Source organism: Vulpes vulpes, chromosome 2 (genome assembly GCF_048418805.1).
Source record: "Vulpes vulpes isolate BD-2025 chromosome 2, VulVul3, whole genome shotgun sequence".
In the NCBI taxonomy this organism is placed as follows: Eukaryota; Metazoa; Chordata; class Mammalia; order Carnivora; family Canidae; genus Vulpes; species Vulpes vulpes.
In genome coordinates, this window is record NC_132781.1 from 55,720,222 (window position 1) to 55,742,881 (window position 22,660).

General features: G+C 54.0%; 1 protein-coding gene across 1 annotated transcript in view; it reads left to right on the top strand.

The window, feature by feature from the left end:
- Positions 1–2,835: 2,835 nt before the first annotated feature.
- The window catches only part of NIBAN2 (niban apoptosis regulator 2), a 51,299-nt gene continuing 31,474 nt past the window's right edge, over positions 2,836–22,660 (top strand). The window contains exon 1 of the mRNA XM_026009335.2: positions 2,836–3,036. Coding sequence (XP_025865120.1) covers positions 2,982–3,036 — 55 coding nt within the window. The 5' untranslated portion in view covers positions 2,836–2,981. The remainder of the gene's footprint in view (positions 3,037–22,660) is intronic.

The following is a 22,660-nucleotide window of genomic DNA, read 5'->3' on the forward strand; positions in this document are numbered from 1 at the left end:
TATGTGAACTTAATGAATTTTTTAAAAAAATATTTTATTTATTTATTCATGAGAGACACACACAGAGAGGCAGAGACACAGGTAGAGGGAGAAGCAGGCTCCATGTAGGGAGCCTGATGTGGGACTCCATTCTGGGACTCAGGGATCATGCCCTGAGACGCCCAACCGCTGAGCCACCCAGGAGTCCCAACTGAATGAATTTTCACATGGGACTGGCGTCAAGGTCTGAGGGGAGCTATTTGCATACACACAGCATTTTATAGTTTACCAGGCCTTTCTACTTTCATGATTTCATTTGCTTTCTACATACCACAGATGCTCAGAGGGGCTAGATGACATGTGACAGAGGGTCTCCAAAGCCATGAAGTTGGGGGGGGGAGGGGAGGGCTGGACTAGGGTTCTGGCATTCTGGGTAGTTTGTAGGTGCTCCAGGGTGACAGGCCTGGGTGTACCATAAAGGCTGACAAAAGGCTGCCTGTGGCCCCACTTCTACCTCAACTGGCCCAAGCCTCCACTCTGACCGAGGACATGCCCTGGGGTGTCCAGATGCCGGCTGGCTCCAGCTATACACCTAGGGCAAGCAAACCTTTCCAGTCCTTATAGTTTGGGCTGTGGGGAAAATGAAATGAGAGCAGCAGCCTCTTTTGCTTCTGGTTACTTCTATCTGGTTGCTCAAAGAGAACAGACAGATGCTGGGTGTCAGGAGACTTGACTTCTGGCTGGGTTCTGCTTCTGCCTTGCTGTGTGACTTTGGCAAGTGACTTTCCTTCTCTTGGCCTCAGTTGATCTCTGGAAAGGAAACCAGCTTGACTTCAACTCCACCTGAAGACTCTCCGCTGTATGAATCCATCCTGTTCTTTAAAGACTGGCCTATGCCTGTGCTCTCCACTTCCTGGAATGCTGTTCTCCAATGTCTGCTGTCAACTTCTGTTTTTTCTACTTGTAGTTTAGGTGCTAGTCCCTCTGGGATTTTCCTCAAAATGAAATGTTCTCGGAGCACCTGGGTGGCTCAGTGGTTGAGTGTCTTTGGCTCAGGTAGTGATCCTGGGATCTTGGGATCGAGTCCCACATCAGGCTCCCTGAGGGGAGCCTGCTTCTCCCTCTGCCTATGTCTCTGCCTCTCTCTGCGTGTCTGAGAGAATAAATAAAAACAAAACAAAACAAAACAAATGAAATGTTCTCCTTCCTATAGGCTCTTGACAGCAAGGATGGTGATAACAATAAGAGAATGGTGGGTTCTATGTACTGAGATGACCAATCCTGTGCCAGGTACTGTGCTGGATGCTCTGTTATATGCTTTAAGCCTCACAACAAAGTGTCATTATTCTCATTTGACAGATAAGGAAATTAAGGTTCAGAATAATGCCACTTGTCCTGGGTCACAGAGAGGGTAGGACTGCTTAGGCAACTTCCCTTAACCCCACACCCAGCATGTTTCTTTTCTTCCTTTTTTTCTTCTTTCTTTCTTTCTTTTCTTTTCTTTTCTTTTCTTTTTTTTTAAGTTATCTTTAAGTATTCTATACCCCAGGTGGAGCTGAAACTCACCACCTGAGATTAAGAGTTCTCCAGTCCTGGGACAGCCAGCCAGCACCCCTGCTCCCAGCACCCCCACCCCGGGTTCTTGTAGAGGGCTGAGCAAGCAGGTAGTTACCACCTGTATGCCGAATGACTGACTGGTAAGCCACTGGCTGCACAAATGAGGGCCAGTATCACATTAGTCAACTTCAAACCTACCTTTGGCGATGTTGAAAGGACTGAAGTACCTGTGCCCAGTAATGCCAACTTTTATTACCACCATTCTTTGCCTTTGTCATAGCTACAGTAAGGACTGCCCGATTACAGGGTGGGATACATGGGTGGTGGGTACTCAGCCACCAGGGTGAGCACACAGAAGCTGGATGACCTTTGGGATGCAGCTTGGGGAAGTCTGAGCATCAGCAGCCAAGGAAGGCTTCTGCTACCCCAACCCATGATTTTGGGGGTCCCAGTTGTTGGCCTATTTCCTCTACTGGCTTGTGGGGTGGTGAGGGTAGGATCGACACATTCCTGTGGTACCCTGGACACACCCATGCCCAGCCCCGCAGGCCCGATTGATACCCACAGACCACGCAGGTCCGTGAGTTTAGAATCTTTCACCAACTGGAAAGTTCTATTGTTTTTTTCCATTCCTGCCCTGCCCTGTCCCACAAGCTACCTCCCGAGTGAAATACCCATACGCTGAGCCTGAGGAATGTCCGCCTGGCACTGACACCCGGGGAGCCTTCTGGCCACCCCCTCTCCCCGCGCTATTGTGCAAGGCGGGCGGGCACACCTTCTGGGGCAGGTCGGATCAAGGCCAGGAGCTTCCTGAGAGCGGGAGGCGGCGGGCGGGGCTGGGGCCAGGGGCGGAGAAGTGGGGTGCGGACGCCGAGTTCCCGCACCTGGGCCTCGGCATCCCCTACCGGTTCCCCACGACCTGCTCGGCGCGATTCTCCTCCCGCGAGGACAGGGGACAGGGGACAGGGGACAGGGGAGGAGGTGACCCCAGGCTGGAGGCCCCCGGCGCTCCCCGCTCTTTCAGAGGCCCCCACCGGCCCCATCTCTCTCTTCGGCTGGGCCTGGGTCTGGTGCGCCCCGGGCGCGCCGCTGCTCGCTCCCTCTCTTCCACCGGTCTTTGTCCGGGTCTCGCCCGCAGTCCCGGGGTCCCGCCCCGCGGCCGCGGCGGGGGCGGGGCTCGGCCCGGGGGGCGGGGCGCGGCGCGGCGGGGCGGGGCGGGGCGGGGCGCGGCGGGGCGGGCGCGGCGGGGCTGCGGCGCCGCGGGCTGGGGCGCGGGGCGGAGGCGGCCGGCGGGACCGACGCGGCCCCGGCTGGCGCGCGGGCAGAGCGGAGGCCGCAGCGAGGGGCGGCGGGAGCGGGCCGGGCCGGGCTGCATGGCGCCAGCCGTGTCCTCCTGAGCAGCGCGGGCAGCGACGGGCGGATCCGGGCCGCGGCTCTTCCTCGCCATGGGGGACGTGCTGTCCACGCACCTGGACGACGCCCGGCGCCAGCACATCGCAGGTGAGTCGGGCGGGTGCCGCGCGCCGGGGGGTCCTGCCGGGAGCCCCCGGGCCACGCCCCCAACCCGGGCGCGCGGGAGTCGGGTCTCTGGGGGATCAGGCCCCGAGCAAGGCGGGAGTGGCTGGGGACCAAGTGCTCCGTCCGCGCTGGTTGCCTCCACGTTTGGGCGCGCCTTCCTGCCCCTTAATGAGCTCGCCCTTCCCCCTCCTGAGGGAAGTCGCACCTCCCCCTCCTCTCCTGGACCCCCTCCGAGCCGGTCCCTCCGAATCCCCCAGCGCACTACCCCTACTACAGGATACAGGATGGAGCCGTGGCCCACTCGGCCAGCGTGTCCTGACCTTCCTCCCTCACTGTCCCGGTCCCCAGCTCGTCCTGGCCCCAGCCCTAGTACACGTGGCTGACGCTTCTAGGGACAGGCCCATTCCCGCCTGGACTGAGCCTGGGGAGTAGGGCTGGGGATAGATGGGGTGCACAGGAGGAGTAAGTCAGAACCCTTGCCCTTTGACTCAGGCTCAAGCTGGGTGCTCCAGCTGGCAGGCGTGTCCAGGGGGCTGGTCAAGGCCCGAGCCCGGCCTCCTCAGCCCCCTCCTTCAGCCAACCCTGCTCCCAGCCTGTCACTGCACAGTGGCCACTTCTCAGAAGGGCGACCGACCCCAGGCTTCCCGGGGCAGCCCCAGGGTTCCAGCAGGGTCCGGGGTGCCTCCTCCCCCAACCCTGGAGATTGGAGAGATGGGGTGAGAATTTCAGACTGCCTGGGAAACTCAGTTTTGTGGCTCACCTCTCCCTCCCTGGGTGAGGCTGCCTGGGTGGAATCCCAGCATCTGTTTCCCAGCCGTTAGATCTTAGAGAAGTCTCTTAATGGCTTGGCACCTCAGTTTTTTCCTCTCTGAAATGGGGCGAATAATTTCTTATTAATGAGTTGTTGAGAGACTCAAGTGACCTAATTCATGCTTGCTTAGCCAGGGCCTGGCATAGAGGAGGCACCAATGCTTGGGGTGCTGGTCCATGTGGGGTGTGGGGATGGATGCGGCCGATGGAAGGAGGAATCTGTTCCTCTTGTTGAAGTTGCTACTCCCTGGCCAGTGAGCCCAGAGCACTGCATCCACCTACATTGATCTTGATGTGTCCTGCTCAGTCCTGTAGAGTTTCAGCAGCTGTGTTCTGGCTGCTGTACCCCTTGGGAAGAGGGACCAGGTGACCCTTAACTTTGTGTCTCCAGGTTGAGCCCCAAGGTTGAGCACAAACAAGGTGCTGGGGCAGGGTTGTCCAGTAACTGTGGTGTCCTGGGCCTGCTGCCTGAGTTCCCCCTTTGTACCAGGCCTGGGCCCCTGGTACTGGGGTGAGGGTGAGGTAGAAATGAGTCAGACCCTCTCCGGCCTCAGAGCAGCGGGGGTTAAGTCCTGGAAAAGCCTCCTTATAAGACAGGCCTGGACTCTGGGAGGAGGAAAGCCGGGGCGGAGTCTTCCTGTCCCTCCCTGTCGGTGGCAGCCTCCTGGGGCTTTGTAACAGTCCATCCATTCACGACCTCCTGTTGGGGCCCCTCACCCGGCCTGGGTGGGGTGTGTTGCTCCTTCTTCAGCCGGGTTTTGCTCTCCCCCCTCTTCCTACCTCCTGGGCTGAGAACTGCCAGCCCCCCACCCCACCCCCATTTTACAGGGGTGGAGACTGAAACCGCAAAAAGTGAAGTGCCCTCTCCTGGACAGGGTTGGGTTTGTTTTGTGGATCCCACGCTCAGTGGAAGAGGGCTGTGCCCACTGAGCATGCTGGCCCCTCTCTTCTCAACACTTCAGTGCTATTAATAATCCTCTTGAAATGCCTCAAATTCCTGGTCCAGGCTCACCTGAGGGAGCCTCTTAAGTCAGGCGGTTGGGGGGTTGGAAGCCTGGGAGGTTGGAGGCGGGCGGGGGGGGGGGGGGGCCCTCTAGCCCCTGCCCAAGGAAGCAAGCCACCTTAGAGGTTTCGTTTGGAGGGAATGCAAGCTAGCCTTTGCCACCTCCAGTGATCCAGTGAACCGTGCACCCTCCTCACCCCACCCAAGGAGCAGTGAGCACTTTCGTGCCAGATAATTAAAATTCCAGAGCCCTCCCTACCTGGGGCCATCCCTTTGGAAACGTCAGCATTTGGAACATCCCTTCCCACAGTGCTCTGAGCTCCAGGGCCTGTTGGAGTTCTATGGCTTGGCCAGTGGCCCCTGCAGCGTTTCGCCCACCCTGAGCAGGTGAGCAGGTGGATGCCAGCCTGCAAGTCCTGGCAGAGGTCAGGCACACTCTGGCCCACAGTGCCACTTTGCTGCCACGGTGCCTTTCATCCTGGGATTTCAAAGCCCCTGGCAAGTAGGGGCTTGTACTCACATAGAAGCCCCGTGGGGCAGGTGGCAGGATGAGTCCCTCCTACTTTCATGAGGGAGCTTGAGCAGAGGAAAGAACCCTGACCTGGGGGCCAGGAGGCCTGGGTAACCTCAGGCAGTCACTTACTCTCTCTGGGTCTCAGTTTCCCTAGCTGTGAACTGAAGGCTGTAGGCTATTCGACAGCTGAAGTCCCTTCTGGCTCTGAGAGTCTAACGGTCCCAAATTTTCCCCACGAATCTCCCCCTGGTTTGGGCCAGCACAGGCTTCCAACACGGACTCCACATGATGTTAACCAACGTGAACTTGGGCCAGCAGCTTAATCTCAACGTTTTAATCCGTAGAATGGGAATTTTAGTCGTTTCCTACTGGGTTCTATTGCAAGGATTTAATGAGATAGTGCTGGTAAGAAACTCAGCCCAGTGCTTTGGGGCATAGCGAGTGCTCAGCAAACAATTTCTATTACCTTTGAGAATTGCCATTCATTCTGTTACGGATTCTCTAGTGGGTGAGGAGAGTGACCAGGTGTTTTCAGTTTGAAGGGGGCAGTTGTAGATGTGGTTTAGGTCCTGTTCATCTGAAATTTGTCCAATCCCCGGCATCAGGGTAGATACTGGTTCCTTGGATGCAGTCATCCAGGGTTTTTAGAAACCTTGAGTTCCATGTTCCTTGTATATTGGCAAATGTGTGAGATGGATGTAGGCTATCTTGAGTGGGTATGGAGGGCAGTGATGAGGGCTCTCATATAACTAGGAAGGAGCTAGGACCTGGGAGCGGTGGGGGATTAGGTCAACATACACCTTCCATCTGGCCCAGAGGACAGGGCTGGGATGAGAGAGTGAAAGTGTCTGGGTGGGGGCAGCCCCGGTGGCTCAGCGGTTTAGCGCCACCTTTAGTCCAGGTCGTGATCCTGGAGACCTGGGATCAAGTCCCGCGTCGGGCTCCCTGTGTGGAGCCTGCTTCTCCCTCTGCCTTTGCCTGTGTCTGTGCCTTTCTCTCTCTCTGTCTCTCATAAATAAATAAATAAAATCTTAAAAAAAAAAAAAGTGTCTGGGTGGCCCATGTTGGTTGATATAGGAGGGGTTCTTTGCCATGAAAGCTAAGATAGAATAGGCGAGGAAGGGAGCTAACCGTTGCTTGAGATGTGCAAGTAGGGGCAGGGTGCTGTGCCCTTGGCAGGAATCCTGCTATTGCCGGGGCAGGGCAGGGGGCTTCTGCCTCTAGGACAACCTTGAAGGACTGAGCCCTTCTGGAAATTCTGTTGGCCAGGATGAAATTGTGGGAGCCAAGAAAACCGCGCCCCCCATCCTCCAACCATATACATAAACTGCTCTTAAGATTTATTACCTGAAGGGGCTGGTGATGGAATTTGCCAATACAGTGCACCTCCCTTCTGCTGGGCTCACCTTTCCCTTTGCTAATTCTTTTTTAAATAGCAGCTTTATTGAAACATAATTCACCTGCTAGACAATTTATCCACTGAAGTGTACAGTTCATTGGGTTTTGTGTGTGTATGTGTGTGTATAGTCACAGAATTGTGCAGCCATTGCCATAGTCCATTTTAGAATGCTTTCATCACCCCCGAGAGAAATGCTGTACCCATTCCTGGTCACTCCCATTTCCCTGGGTTGTCCCCCTCCTTAGGCAACCACTGCTAATGCTGGCTGGTTGCATAAGTAATGCATGCACGAGCGATTTAGGGGTATAGGGTGAGAAAAGGTCCCCTCCCTTGGCTCCCATCCGTTGGGAGAAACTGCTGGAGTTTGGTGTGTTCTTGTGTCCAAATACACGCCTCTGGGTCTACATGTGTTTAGCTCTGGCTCTCAGAAGAGGTGCAATGATAACATCTCTGTGGTTGGACTGTTTTTTCACTCCGTATATTGTGAACGAACATCTTTCCATGGAGCACGTGAGTTGACCTCGTCTTTCCACGGGTGGGTTTCCTTTTGTGCATGGTGTCATTTATTTACCCATCCCTCCCATTAAAGGACATGTGGGCTGTTTCCAGTGTTTTTTTTTTAATATTTTATTTCTTATTTATGAGAGTCACAGAGAGAGATGCAGAGACACAGGCAGAGGGAGAAGCAGGCTCCCTGCTTGTAGTCCGATGCCGGACTCGATCCCAGGACTCTGAGATCACACTCTGAGCCAAAGGCAGATGCTCAACCACTGAGCCACCCAGACACCCCTGTTTCCAGTGTTTTGCAGGAATTTGTGGCTCTCCCCAAACCAACCTTGCACGTGTCCTGGGTCAGGTTCTGGTGTCAGAGAAGCTTCAAGATGGAACTCCCAGGTCAGGTTTTCATGTCCTGACACGGAGCTTCTGCAAAGGCCGTCAACATTTGAAATAGCTTGGGATGGAGCATCCTTGCCCTGACAGTCAGATATGAGAAAAAGGGTATCTTGTGTATTTATTGAGCAGGACAAATCATGCCTTTTTCTGATTTGATTTAACAACCCTACCTCTCCACATGTGCGAAAGAACTGTAGGTGCTTGGAGCGTGGAGGGAGGAAGGTGTCCCTTTTTAGCCACCCCCTCCTCCAGGTGCATGCATGGCTCCCTCCTCGCTGTCCTGGGCTTTGTAGAGAGACGGGGCTGGCCGGAAACAGTGCCCGGCCCCCCCTGAGCCACTGCGGGTAGCCAAGGTCTGGGTCAGCCCCTGGGGGTGCAGCGTCTGGGGATTCTGTTCTGCTCTCGTGTCCCTCTTACATAACGCGCCTTTTGTTGGCGTTGACCCTGCCCTGCCCCTCCATCCAGCCTCCACTCTGTTCCTTTCCCATCACCCAGGCCCGAGCTCTCGCCTCACCCCTCCATCCTTCCCCCATACATGGCCAAAGAGACCTTTCTAAGCCTGAACTGGGCCGAGGAATGAAGTTTAGAGGCGAAATCACTGGGAAATCACTCACCACCAGCCTACGAGCACCACTCCGTATTTTAGCAGCATTTCTCTTCTGTGTTTATTGTTCTACATTGCTGAGACCATGACTCAATTTTTGTCGTGCTCCTTTTACCAAACGATTTATAATAAACATCTCTCCCTGGTCTTTACAACCTCCCTGGAAGCATTCCCAAAGGCTGTGTTGTGTTCCACCCGAGGCCATCCATCCGCACAGACGTTTTCTTAGCCTTACCCCTAATTCTGGATATTGCCATGCTCTGCTGTGACTAGACATTTGGTTTTCAGGGGTGAACTGAGTCACTGTGTTTGTTTCCTTTCCTGCTCTGGTCAGCTTCCCTGCTGAAGACAGACTCATCCTCTTGACTTGCTCTCCCCCAGCCTGCTTCCACCAATCTGGGCTTTCTGAGGGAGGCTCCTTTCTGGGAGCTTGCAACACTTCTGAGCATCTTTCTAGGGGGAGTAGGCTCTAAGGGGCTGTCTGTGAGCTGGGGACACGGACTAGTGACATTGGCCTTTAGGTGTGTTGACCACATAGGTCTGGCTGCTTCGCCAGCCTGTGGCCTGCGGGGATATGTCCTCTGCCCGAGGGTGGCGGCTGATGGAGTAGGGAGGGGCAATATCAGGCTCTGAATGATACCTGTAAGATTAGCCATCCTTTAACTGAGCACTTACTACATGAGGGCAACTCGGTGCCCTATCCCAATATTAAAAGTAGGGCAGAGCAGGGCAGTGGCAGGCCCAGGCTCTGGAGTCCAAGGCCTTAGCTGCTAAAACCATGCTCCGCTCTGATTAGATGGTTCCTGGTACCCAGATTGGGCTGGAGGAGAACGTGGAAAAGGCTCCAAAGAGAGGCAGGCAGTGGGGGCAGGGGACCTGGGAAGGGAACAGAGTGGCATGTGTCAGAGGCTCCCATGGGTTGCACAAATATATCCCTCCCGACATTACTCAGAGATTCAAGTCACCCTTTGACCGGTCGTCTTCTCTGCGTGGCCCCCTCTTCCTCCGCAGGCACAGCTTATGACTCACTCACCGTGGGTCTCCTTGCGGCAGGCATCAGGCATCAGGCATCGTCCTGTGGTTGCAGAAATTCCTGAGCTGCTTTTTCCTACCCCCATCCACTTCCTAGCCTGAGCACTGAGGGTTTTCTCTAGCTTGTGCTGGGCAGAGCAGAGTTTGTAGGAAAGAGGAAGGCAGATAGATACCTAGTTTTCAAATCCTGGAGGGTGGGACAGAGCCACACCCCTTTCCCCGGTAGAATCTTAGAGCCTGAGTCACAGAAGGGTGCAATCTTCTGATCTCTCAGATTTAAAACTGGAAGAACAGGAGGTGCCCACCTCTGCAGGGCACCTGGTCCCACCCCCTGGGAACTGCCCAGATGTAGAGATGCGCTCCCTGTGGCCTCCAGAAGTGAAGGGACCTGCCTGGTGACAGAGTGGATGGTAAGTTAGAAGAAGCAGGGAGTCGAGAGGTTCGGGGCAAGGCTCTGCAATCAGATGGCTTGGGTTCGAGTCCCAGCTTTGCCACTGGAGTGGCTGGTATTTTGGGTATTTTCATTTACCCTCTCTGAGCCTCAGTGTCCTCTGTGAAAAAGGATGAAAGCACTGACTTCCTAGGGCATGAGGTCCAGGAGTGGCAATCTCTGGATGACGGTACAGCACACAGGGCCATGGGGGTTAAGGACACATTGAGTAGTAGCTGTTCTGAGTGGCACTTTGTTGAGGGACATGTGCCAGGTTGGTCCGGTGGCCATAGTCACCTTTACCCCCCATCATGTGCCCCAGAAAGAAAAAGAAAAGAAAAAGACAGATGGGCTCCCCTTCCCTGTGGGTCTCAAGCTTGGTCCTGCTAACCATTTGCTGTGTGACTCTGGACCAATGGCTGTGCCTCTCTGTGCCTTTTCTCCCCATCTGTGACCCCACTATCTATCTACTCATAGGAATTCTCTGCCACAGAAAATCCTTTCCTAGGGGGTCTTAAAGTATCTTCCAAAGGCAGGGCTGGATGGGTTTTGATGTTATAAGTTGAAGTGGAACATCCCCATTGTGTGCTTCTGAGACCCCACAGACAGAGGTGTGATGATGAGCTCTACACCTAGATGCACCTGGTCATTCTTTCTTTTAGTCTTTCAGTCAATAGTTACTGAGCAGCTACTGTGTGCCAGGCATTGTACTAGGCACCAGGGACACGCTGATGCATGCTCCTCCTTGGCTCTTGCCCATGTGGCACTTTCTGGCTGGCTGTCCCTCTGCAGAGTGAGTGCAGAGTGTTCTCAGAAGGGCAGATCTTCTGTGGGAAGGTGGCCTAGTGAGTAAGGGAGGGTGGAGGTTAAGTGGGGGGAGCCAAGGGACTGGCCTTGAAGGGGAGGGGCCTTTGTCCTCAGGGTCCTGGGGAGGCTTGGGGGGGTAGGTGAGAGGAGGAGAGCCCAGTGGGGAGGGATGGTCTGGCTCAGTGTGATGGGTGTGGGGGCACATCAGGGCACAATGTGATGGGGAGATGGAGCCACCAGGCCTCTGTGATAGTGACATGTGAGGCTGGGGAGATCTGGGGTCTCTTCTGGTCAGCTTTGTACGGTTGATGGATCCTGTAGGTTGTTTCATCAAGACAACCAGTGGTCCTGCAGCCTCTGCTCCCATTCCTCCAATGACGGGAGACTCACGTCCTTACTAGGCAGCTCTGAGTATGAGGACCTTCTTCCCTTCCAAGGGTAGAGCGGAAAGAGGGCTGGGTCTGGAATCTTTATTTTTTTTAAGATTCATTCATTCATTCATTCATTCATTCATTCATTCATTCATTCATCCATTCATTCGAGACACAGAGAGAGAGGCAGAGACACAGGCAGAGGGAGAAGCAGGCTCCCTGCTGGGAGCCCTATGAAGGACCGATCCCAGGACTCTGGGATCACGACCTGAGCCAAAGGCAGACGCTCAACCACTGATCCACCCAGGTGCCCTGGGTTTGGATTATCAGGACTTAGTTTGGAGATCTTGTCTCAACTACCTTGTCATTTGGCAGGTGTCTTCCCTTCTCTGGGCCACAGGTTTCTTATCTGTGAAGTGGTCATAATGGTAGCCCAGACCTGGTAGGTTGTGAGGGATTGATGAGGTGGTGTGGGTAGAGCTCTTTGCACTCAAGAAAGCACTGGCTCCTGTTGCCATTTGTCCGTACTGTGTGTATAGTCCATGATAGGACATTGGTCAGGGGAGTCCCTCCTCCCAGGGAGATCCAAAGTGCAGGGCGTGGGCCCCAGTGGGTAACTGGGAGCCCAGAAGGGGCAGAGGAAGAATGAATTGTGGTTTGCAAAGTGTGAAGCCCGCTTTCCCACCCACATATCTGTGACCAAGCCAACTGTAGCAGCTGTCCAGCCTCCTCACGCCTCATGCCCAACAGAGCTGTTTGTGTCCAGCCAAGTTTGTTAAGCCAGAATCTTCTAGAAGAAGAGTCCCTCAGGCAGGAGACTACTCACACTCCTGTGCTCCACCCACCTTTGATCACCCTACCTGGCGGCAGCCATTTATGCGTGCAGACTGGGAGGTAAGAGCCTCGGGGCTGGTACCAGGTGACCTTTGGCAGGTCCTTTTTTTCTTCTCCGGCCTTGCTTTGTCTATCTGTGTGATGGGTCACTGGGACAATCTGTAGTGCCCTTCTAGCTCCAACTTCTTAGAGCCTGTGGGCCGTGGGCTGCATCGAAGGGGAAGGTGTGATATTTATTGCCTGATGCCATCTTGCCAGGGCAGGAAGAGCTTTCTCTGAAAGCCGTCTTATGCCGTGCCTGAGCCTGGTGGTGGGGATGAAGCATTGACATGAGCCCTGATCTCATGGGACCCATGCCAGCCACGAAGTTTCCATCAAGCTGGATGTGATGTGGTTTCTGTTACAAAGACAGAGGATCTTTATGTTTTCCAAAGTGCATGTTGGTTTAAACCACTTGGTCAGCCCAGCTCAAGAGGCAGCATGTCTGGCCTTGACTGAGAGGCTGGCTTCTGCCACCCAGAGCCCTGTGGCCTTGGGCAAATTGCTCTCCCCCCTTGGTATCTTAGCTGTCAGTGAAATGGGAAGGTGAGCCCTGCTTCTAGGGTGTGAAGCTTCTGGGAGGCCGTTTCTGGCACATGGAAGGTGCCAGGTGAATGGCAGTTCCCTTTTAGTTGAGTCTGGGGGGAGCTGTCACTTGCCCCAGCCTGCCAAGGGATTTCAGGGGTGATTGGACATCCACAGGAGGAGTGAGCTGACAATTGTACTTCTGTTTCACTTTTTGTTTCTGTGTTTTTGTTTATTTTTTGGAAGTGTTCTCTGGTGGGATGTGGGGAGAAGAGAGAACAAGGCTTCAGCTTTGGGAGGCTGGGCCGGGTGGGGGGTGGGGCAGAGGTTGTGGGAGGAGGGGGAAGGTTTGCCTGAGGTTTGCTCCTGGTCTGCTTGGGCCACAGCTCCCCGTCGCCCTGAATTTCGAGTTTGCTGATGGGCAGCATCTGCTTTTCTTTTTCGGACGTAGACCCTTCTTCCTCCTAGCCAGGAAGGACCCTTTGCCATCATCTGAGCACCCCTCTGTTTCGTGACTGAGTAAACCGAGGCCCAGAAAGAGCAGAGGACTTACCCAGGGTGTCAGAGGCTGCAGAGCTAGGACAGGAACGTAGGGCCCTAACCCCTGCACCAAGTCTTCTCCATCCCTGTCCCCAGGGACAGCCCCAGATGGCACAGACCGGTCAGGGAAGGAGTGGTTGGCCTGGGTGGGGCTGCAGAGGTTATAATTTTGAAAACCAAGTAAACAAACAAGCCCTCTGCGAGAGAGAAGCAGCCCTGTGCTTGGCCTTACAGATAGGCCTGTGTCTGAGGAGACCGCCCGGGCCTGTCCACACGCAGACAGTGAGGTGTTGTGGTGGATTAAAAAGGCAGAGTTACCCTCCCCTCATGCCCCCACTCCCATATTTCACACTGCCGGGAAGCGGGGAGAGGGACAGTGCCCAGCCCCCCAGCCCCCCCCCCCCCAGCTCCCGTGGGACTTGGCGCAAGGGGCTTCTTTCTGGGCCTCATCTGCCCCATGCAGATGCTATTCCCATCCCTTAAGGAGGATGGCGAGGGTGGGAGAGGATGTGAGCTGGGGGATTGGACACAGGGAGCCCCACAGAAACGACAGAAACTCTTCATTTCTTTGTGGCTGGAGGCGGGGACCCGCTCCCACTCCCGAGCAGAAGGGTTACTTTCTCAGTGACCCGAGAGTCAGCTCGCTCCTGGGAGACAGGCCTCCAATCCAAGGCAGGCCAGAGCAGGCCACTCAGCTTGGCTTTCCTGTTTTCCTGTTGAGATAGAGGCAGAATCCGAGAGAGGGGAACTACTTCTGGGGCTTGCCCTTCAGTCTGGGGGCTGGGGCTGGCCTGGAGCCCCCAGGGTGGGGCCCAGCAGACTTCCGGGGAGATTAGGGGCAGAGCCTCTTTGCTCTCCTTCCCTTTTCCTGAGTCCCCCTGGGTGGCCTCTGAGACTCCATCTCTGTGGGGGGAGCTCAGTCTAGTCTCCCTGTTGAGCCTCAGTTTCCCCTATGGTATAAGGAAGGAGTTGGATGACAACCTCTGGGAGGCTCTCTGGGTCAAGTTCCAGACCACCCCTTGCAGCCAGGAACACTCTTCCCTCCTGGGGAAGGCTGGGTTGGGATCCCTCCTGGGGAAGGCTGGGTTGGGATCCCTCCTCCAGGCTCTCCCGCTCCCCCATGATTGTGGTAGATTCTCATCTATGGTAGGAGTACCGTGAGGGCTCAGTCACCGTGGGCTCCCTGGAGGCAGACAATATGGGCTTGAAGGTCTGAGCTTGCTCTGCCAGCTGCTAGCCAAGTGCCCTTAGGACAGTTATTTTGGTTCTTTATTCTTTAGAACCATTAGCTGTCAATTGTGAGTGTTAATAATAATCCTTCTCCAGTTAAATTATGTGTGTTTATTAATTACATTTATGCACCCTCTAACACAGTGCTGGGCACAGTAAATGCTCCAGAATCAATAGGTATAATGAACATTTATTAATTTAAGTTGCTTTAATTCCTGAGCAGTGACTGAATAATATATGTCATTACGAAGTTTATGGTGCCCCAAAGCTGTTTGGGTGAAGGGTCTGATAGGTGGAGAGGGTGCCGGGGGTGGAGGTGGTGGTGGTGCATGATAGGGGGGCAGATGTGGGCGGGTTCAGAGCCCTGGCTGGTTGTGACTTCCCCTTTGCCCATCTGGAAGGAGTGGTTTGGGTCCCACTGGGTCTGAGACCGCAGGCATGGAGTGGAGTGCGTGCGGCTGTACAAGGCTTCCTTCCTCCAGGCCTGTATTATTCTCTGACTCATGCCTTTGTGCCTTTTGTTCTTGTCCTTGAGTCTCAGGGGTGAGGCCAGGAGAAGCAGGGGCCCAGGGATTGGCTCGACTAGCACATATGGACAGGCGGACTCTGCCCCCACCACGCAGGGGAGGGGACACCTGGGTCCTGGGCCTGGCGCCCCTGCTGCCAACTCACTGGGTGTCAGGCACAGGAGCACGGGCAGTTGACCAAGGGCTCACTACGTGCTTGGCACCTGAACCCAGTTACCCAGGCCCTGGCCGTGTAGAGCTCAAGGCTAGGCAAGAGAGACGCACCCAACCAGTGGTTACCAGTCACTCATTAATTAAATAATTATCAGAGGGCGAATCATGACCAATTGCCCACCCTCCTCGTGAGCTTACACACATGCTGGCCCCGGGAGGAGTGCCTCCTATATGCCCTCTGGCTACAGATGAGGAAGCAGGCTCCTGGTGACCAAGGGACCCGCCCTGGTCCTTTTGTCACTTGGTATTTCAGTTCCTTGCCAGGAAAATGGGCCCACCCGGGAGGGGGTCCTGCGGGCCAGGACCTGGGCCATCACTGGGTTTTAGGACGATCGACACCAGCCTCTAGGACTATGGCAGTGCTGACCTGGCTTCATAGCCCCTGAAATTCTTTCTCTGTGCATCCCCAGGCAGAAATAGAGGGTACAGAGGCTGCTGGGACTGAAGCCCTGGGTCCTCTGAAGGCTGCCTGAGGAGGGTGGTCCTCCTCAGTTCACACCACCAGTAGGAGCAACTGCAGAAAGTCCCAAAGTCCCTGGTGAACCCTGGCTGGCTGTTCCACACCAGGTGTGTGACGCACATTCCACACCAGGAATTTGCCTTGAATGCAGCCAGAAGGTTAGATTACGTTACAACATCCATTAAAATGGGAAAAAAAAAAAAAAAAGGAGGGAACCAATGTCTATCAGTAGGTGATGCGCAGTGGCACAGTAAGAAGCCAGTCATTGTCTGGACTTCTGAAGGAGGATTTTCCCTCTACTATGACGAGTAGCAACAGCAGCAGACATTTGCTGGACTCTTCTCTGTGCTCAGCCCGGGAGGGACCTGTGGCTGTGGATGGATGGGCATGTGCTGGTTCAAGCCAGAGATGGTGGATTGATTCCACAAGTGGAGTCCCTCTCTGTGCCTGGTGATGAGGGCAGGTATGGGTGGGGCCAGTGAAGTGGTGAGGGGTCAGTGGGTTCTCATCCAACTGGGAGAGCCTGCCACCCCCCAGCTTGAAGGTGTCCTCACTCATTGTCCGGCTGGAATGCCGCTGCAGGACCCCCGGGTGATGTGCACAGCTTGCTGGCTGCTTAGCACTGGGTACGGGCTGCTGGAGGTGAGGGAGGCCCACCAGGCTTGAGGACCCCTTTCTGCAGTGCTCAGGGTTTCCCTCTGGCGGTTTTTCTTGTGACTTCAGCTCTCTGTGCCTCTGTTTCCCCACCTGTAAAGTAGGGATGGCCATGACTTCCATACTCTGAGCATTTTTTTTTTTTAAGATTTTATTTATTTGTTCATGAGAGACATACAGAGAGAGGCAGAGACATAGGCAGAGGGAGAAGCAGGCTCCCTGCGGGGAACCCGATGCAAGACTTCATCACGCCCTGAGCCGAAGACTGACGTTCAACTGCTGAGCCACCCAAGTGTCTGCATACTCTAAGCTTTATGATGCCAGCCTGGTGCCTGGCACATAGTAAACATTTAGAAGAGGTTTATGCCCTTGGAGTCCAGTGCCCCCACCAAGGGAGGCTTGGCCTTTCAACTATGAACTTTCTCAGAGCTCCCCCTCTTATTGTTTTTTTTTTTTTTTTTTTTAAGATTTTACTTATTTATTCATGAGAGACACGCAGAGAGAGACAGAGACATAGGCAGAGGGAGAAGCAGGCTCCCCGTGGGGAACTGGTTGAGGGCCTTGATCCCGGACCCCAGGATCACAACCTGAGCCAAAGGCAGCCGCTCAACCATTGGGCCACCCAGGCGGTCCCTCCCCCTCTTACTGTTGTGTTGTTATATAAGCAATATATGACGATCAAAGAAAAATTAGAAAATAAAGAGGAAAATGAAAATCTCCAATAATCCTAGCCTCCCAGAAATAATGATTTTCAGGTGTTTCCATGATTCATAATCAACAGTTGGGTGTGGGTATCTGCATACATGCCCTTCCCCTGCAGTAGGTTGAATGCTTGTGGAATGTTCCATTATGCCCCAATAATCTGCATTAAAATTTTATTTTTTTTTATGAGAGAGAATGTGCACATGAGTAGGGGGAGGAGCAGAGAGAGAGGGACAAGCAGACCCTGTGCTGGGTGCAGAGCCTGATACAGAACTCCATCTCAGGACCCTGAGATCATGACCTGAGCCAAAATCAAGAGTTGGATGCTCAATGAGCCACCGAGGTGCTCCCCCCTAGTAGTCTGCATTTTTACTTACTCAGACAAACTCATTGCTGGGTATTTGGGTCGTTTCTCTTTTTCATTGTTGTAAACAGGGCTGTATTGGCTAGCCTTAGTCATTTCTATGGGATTAATCTATCGGTTCCACCATAGTTTGAGAGCCTGCTCAGAGCCAGGTCGTGTGCGGGACTGTGGGTGCCAGATGGGGAGGCTGCCATGGTTCTCACCCCATCATGGATCCCTTTCTGGGAGGACAGACCCAACATGGGTTGGGTTCCGCTAGCCATGGTGGGGGCCAGGGTGTCTTTGGAAGCTGGGAAAGCAGCAGTAACCCAGACTTGGAGAGATAGGGCAGGCTCTTTGGAGAAGAAGATGTGTAGGTGGGCTGGAAGGCTACAGGAGGAGAGTCATAGGCAAAGGGGCAGGTCTGCAAAGGCCCGTAGGTATTTGGGGGAACAGGATTTCTTGGAAATTGGTTGTTTTGCTGTGGTTCCTTCTGCCCTTAGTAGCAGCTCCCCCTTGCAAACCACCTTGGTAATTGTTATGCAGAGTGCTGGTACATCTGTCCCTCTCTGTGGCTGGGATCTTCTTCTAATGGAGACATGGGGGACACAGAAGCTGGGGACACAGAAGCCGGGTCAGATGTCTGCCCCAGCTAAGAATCGGCAAACCCAGGCCTCCTGCCCCTCTGCATGGTGTTCCCCCCAGCCCGGAGTGGGCAGAGAAGGCTCAAGTGCAGGGCTTCCTCAGCTCTAGTTTCCCAGACTCTTTGCAGGTGCTGTATCATTTGACAGAATCTGCTGGAACAGAAACTGAGGATCTGAGCTTAGGTGACGGCTCGGTTTGTGTGACCAGGGTGGTGATCTTTTCTGCTGCTGATATGTGACCTTGAGCTGGCCTGGCCAGCTCCTGACCCAGCCCCACACCTACTGAAAGCATCCTACTGCGGTTGGAGGGCCCCTGGCTGACACATTGCCCCTGGGGCTGGGAAGGGTCTGTCCTCAGGCCTGAGCTGGCCTTTCTGGAAAACTCTGTTCTCCTCCTGTTTCTTAAAATGCCTGGTTGACCCAAGTTGGGGCCCTCTGATGTAATCTTATAGTCAGGGACAAATGTTTATATGCTAGGTGCTCTGGTTTGTGTTTGGTGCTGGGCGTACATCATGAATGGGACAGACAGGGTGTCTGCCCCTGTGGGGGAAATGGACACTCAGCAGTTAATTACTAGATGGAAATTGTGCTGATGATTAATGGGGGTTCTGATCTGAACTGGGGAGTGACTGTCAGGGACAGTGCTTTCAGTATCCCAGCCTGACAGGTGGAACGTGGATCAGTTGGATCAAGCCTGAACGACCGGCTCCTCTGGGTCTGTCAGGGTGGTCCTGGGTCAGGGTGGGGAACACTTTTTTTTAAGTCACAGTTGGAGGGTATTAGGGTCTTTTTTAAAAAAATATTTTATTTATTTTTTCATGAGAGACACAGAGAGAGAGGCAGAGACACCGGCAGAGGGAGAAGCAGGCCCCATGCAGGGAGCCAGATGTGGGACTCAATCCAGGGACTCCAGGATCACACCCTGGGTCAAAGGCAGGTGCTCAACTGCTGAGCCACCCAGGAGGCGTCCTGGCATTAGGGTCTTGAGGGTCCAGTACAAAGAAGTCCAGCCTCTTCACTGGACAGATAAGATGGAGAGCCAGGAAGGGTGAGAGACCTGCCCAAGGTCAGGTGGCAGTCAGGTGCCTGGCCTCAGGGCCCACCGCTCTTAACCCTGAATCACTGCCTGGAGCCTGTACCTGGAGCATGTTTGTCACCTCCAGGAAAGACTGTGAGCCTGTCCCCACTCTCCCTTAAGGGATCCCCATAGAACTTGGACCTATTAGCTGAGAGCAGTTTCCTGTGAAGCACAGATGGGGGTCACATAGGCACCTGGGACAAGGAATGTGAGGCTGGCGGGGCCTCCAAGGGGATTTGTCCTCATACCTTCTCCTCTGGAGCCTGAGGAGACCTGTAGCTGGGGACCCAAGGGTGGGGCAGGTCCTTCCTCCTCTGCTGGCTCAGGGCACGCCACAGAAGTCTTGTTACTTGAATAAGCTTTCCATTTTCTATCTGCATACAGCCCTTCCAGGCTGAGGGTCCCTGGCATTTCAGCCCAGGATTGGGTTTCCTTCTGGCTCAGCAGCAAGCACATGAATGATTTTCATATTGGCTCATCTCCCTCCTTCCCTTCCACCACCCTTGTCTTCCTTTGTCTCTCACTCCCTGGCTTTGAGAAGGCAGGAGCTCTCCCCTGGCCCCCACTTCACTCCCTGTCAGGCCCCGGGGAGGTGGCCTGCAGTGTGTACATGTGCATGCATGTGTATGAGAGAGATGGATGGGCAGGGGTTATTCTGGGTCCTGAGGCAGCTTGGGAAGAGTGTGACTTAGACTTGGTGAAAAGCATGTAGGCATCGCATGGCACTGGGCAAAGCAGGTGGGTGGGATTTGTGTCTCTGAGTCTTTTTAGCCCTTTTCTGGTAGGGTTGGGCCACAGTAACTGGCACTTATTAGTGATTGGTTCTTATTGGAACAGCAGCTGGCATTTATCAGGTTCTTACCAACAGTCAGGCAGGGTGCCAGACATTTCTCATGCATTGTCTTATTTTGTTCCCACAACTACTCTTTGAGGTGTGTATTATTTTTCTCCCTGTTTTCTTGATAAAGAAACTGAGGCTTGAGAAGTCACCGTCAGTAGCAGAGCCGGTTTGTCTGGTCCCAAAGTTGGCTTTTCCTGCTCACCCTCCTCCTGTGACAGAATCTCCACAGCCTCCTTGTGGCCACCTAGCCTCTGCTTGCACACCTCCAGTGACAGGGAGTTTTCTCTCTCTCTTAGGGTTACCTGTCCCACATGGGACATCTGAGATAGAAAGCCCTCTCTGGAGTTCTGTCTGTCTTTGTTTGGTCACTTGAGAACAGGTTCCAGTTGGGCTGGGATGTTGCTGTGGCTGGGTTTCCCCAGCATCTGTTTTCCCAGGGAATTACTTAGCTCTTTGGTTTGAGAAGAGTTGAGTCCTCCCTCCTTTTCCCTTAGCAGCCCCTACCTGGTACTCAGCCCTTCACATGCCCTTCATCGCATTCTGAGCAAGCCTGAGCAAACTTGATGTTGAAACGTTAGAGGGGGGCACCTGGGTGGCTCAGTGATTGAACGTCTGCCTTTGGCTCTGGTCGTGATCCTGGGTTCCTGGGATCGAGTCCCACATCGGGCTCCCCACAGGGAACCTGCTTCTCCCTCTGCCTATGTCTCTGCCTCTCTGTGTCTCACATGAATAAATAAATTAATTAAAAGAAAAAAGAATCCTAGAGGAGGTATTTTTGTTAGCATTGATATGGACGTCTTAGTCAATGCAGTAAGACAAGAAGAGAGAGAGAGAGAGAGAGGTATAAATACTAAATGCCAAGAGAAGAAGACCTACATGGTCCTGCCTTTGTGGAGTTCAAAGCACCTTTCCATCTAGCTAGTCCCTTAGCTTAAAAAAAAAATTTTTTTTAAAGTATCCTCTATGCAAATATGGGCCTCAAATTCACAACCCCGAGATCAAGAGTCTCATGCTCTTCTTCTGACTGAGCCAGCCAGGCACCAGCTTCTCCCTTAGCTTTGTCCACGCTGTGAGGCTACCTGTCGGAAGTGGAGGCTCAGACAAGGAATTCACCCACCGGTAGTGCCACAGAGTGGAGGGGCTGTGGTTGGCTGAGGTTTAGTGGTGTGTGGTTTGTTGGGTATTTGCTTTCATGTTTCTGTCTCCACTTCCCCTTTTTGATTATTAACCTCTGAGGGATGGGGGCCCAGGAAGTTTGGACCCCAGGCATGTCACTTTCCTATCCTCTGAATGGCCCACTGAGGGGCTGAGTAGCTGTTGTTCTGTTTCCCCTTTGCTGGCTCCCATTTCATGGCATGAAATGCATTCTAGAACACTACCATTTGCACAGGTGGACACACCATGGGATCCCTGAGCTTGTGAAAGACCCCACTGCTCACCTGAAAACTCACTTCCTGGCCATCAACACTTGGGTAGACAGGACATCTTTCCATTTCCAGTTATTATTATTGATAGTACAGCACCCCATTTGATCAGGCTCTGTAGATTTCCTCATTTCTTTGAATCCATATGATAATCTGGCCAGGTGGGTACTGCTGGTCTTGGCATTTTACAGCTGAGGAGGGTACTAATATTAATACTCAGAGAGTATTAGTCACATGCCCAAAGTCCTACAGCTAGGGAGTGGTGGAGTTAGTATTAGTTTCTTTCTTTTTTTTTTTTTTGGAGTTAGTATTTGAATTGAGATCTTATTCCGGAACCTTGACACCACAGTGTTCTGTGAAAGTGCTCTTCTTGACATAGAAGGTATTCCTAAATATTTGTGGAATGGATTAATGCTTTCTTGAATATCTGAGTTTGTATATTTCCTATGTCTTCCGCTTGGCGCACTCTCCCTGCCTGGCCTTCCTCCTTCGCCTAGTTAGCACCTCTTCATGTCTCAGGTGTGCCACTTCCTCCTGGAAGTCTACCCTGACCCCACCGGCTGGGTTAGTTACCCCTCCTCTGGGTTCCCGTACCTTCCCATGCTGTTTCCAGTTGGAGGCCCTCCATGCTCATTGTAGGTTTTGTTGACAATCTGTCTCCCTCATTAAATAGCCGGGACTGAGTTTGTCTTGTTCCCTCCTGAATGCCCTCTGCCCTGTGGCTGATAAATGAGGGCAACGCAAAACTTTTCTGAGCTAGCACAACAGAGCCCCTGAGACCCCCACCTGAGGTTGGCTTTGCCCCCAGCAGTCATTTCGGATGGCCCTGGGCTGGCTGATTGGAGGATGTGAATTCAGGCTGGGTCCTGTCCTCAGCTCCTGCCTCTTGGTGGCTGATGGGGATGGGCTGGGTGGTGATGCTGGCTACTGGGTGGTCACGGAGAATGGGCTGTCAGGAAGATCTGCTTGGGCATCTCAAGGTCCAACTGCAGGCCGGGCCCTGTGGGAAAGGGTGGTGGGTTCTCAAACAGGGTGAGGACAGGGTTCTAGGCCCGTGGTGGGCACCTACCGATGTGAGCATACCGTGGCAGGGCGCCCTATGTCCTCTGCACGTTGGGCCGAGAGCAGGTGTGTGTGGAGGAACATCTGGAGTGGTGTGGTGAGGGTGCTGCCCTGCAGCCTGTGGGGAGTTTTGAAGGCGACCAGGCCCCAGGTTAGAGGGCTCCAGTGGCTGTGGTGGGGATGGAAAGAAGGGAATGGAGGCAAAGGATGTTGCTGAGAAGCCAGCAGGAATGGGTGGGTAGGTGTGAGGGGGAGGGAGGTTAGTGTTTACAGAATCCCTGTCCTAGATCGGCTGCCTCTTTGCTCATCCTGGTGACAACAGCTGTCTGAGGCAGAAGCCAGTTATCCCCAGTGCGTGGAGGAGAACACCAAGGCTCAGAGGCGAGGCTGCCGCTGGAGTAGTGAGCTGGGATTTGTTCGTGTGCCTGGTTCCCAAGCCAGAGCTCTCTCTCAGGGCAGAAGTTGAGCAGGGCTGGGCACAGTGGCTGGTCTTCCAGGGGCATCTTGGAGCTCTGGGGGTCCTCCAGGCTGCCTGGGGTGTGGCCTCGGCTGTGGCAGGGCATGGTACAGGAGCCCGGCCTTGCTCCCCTGAAGGGACACCGTGTCCTGGGCAGGCTCAATGCCGG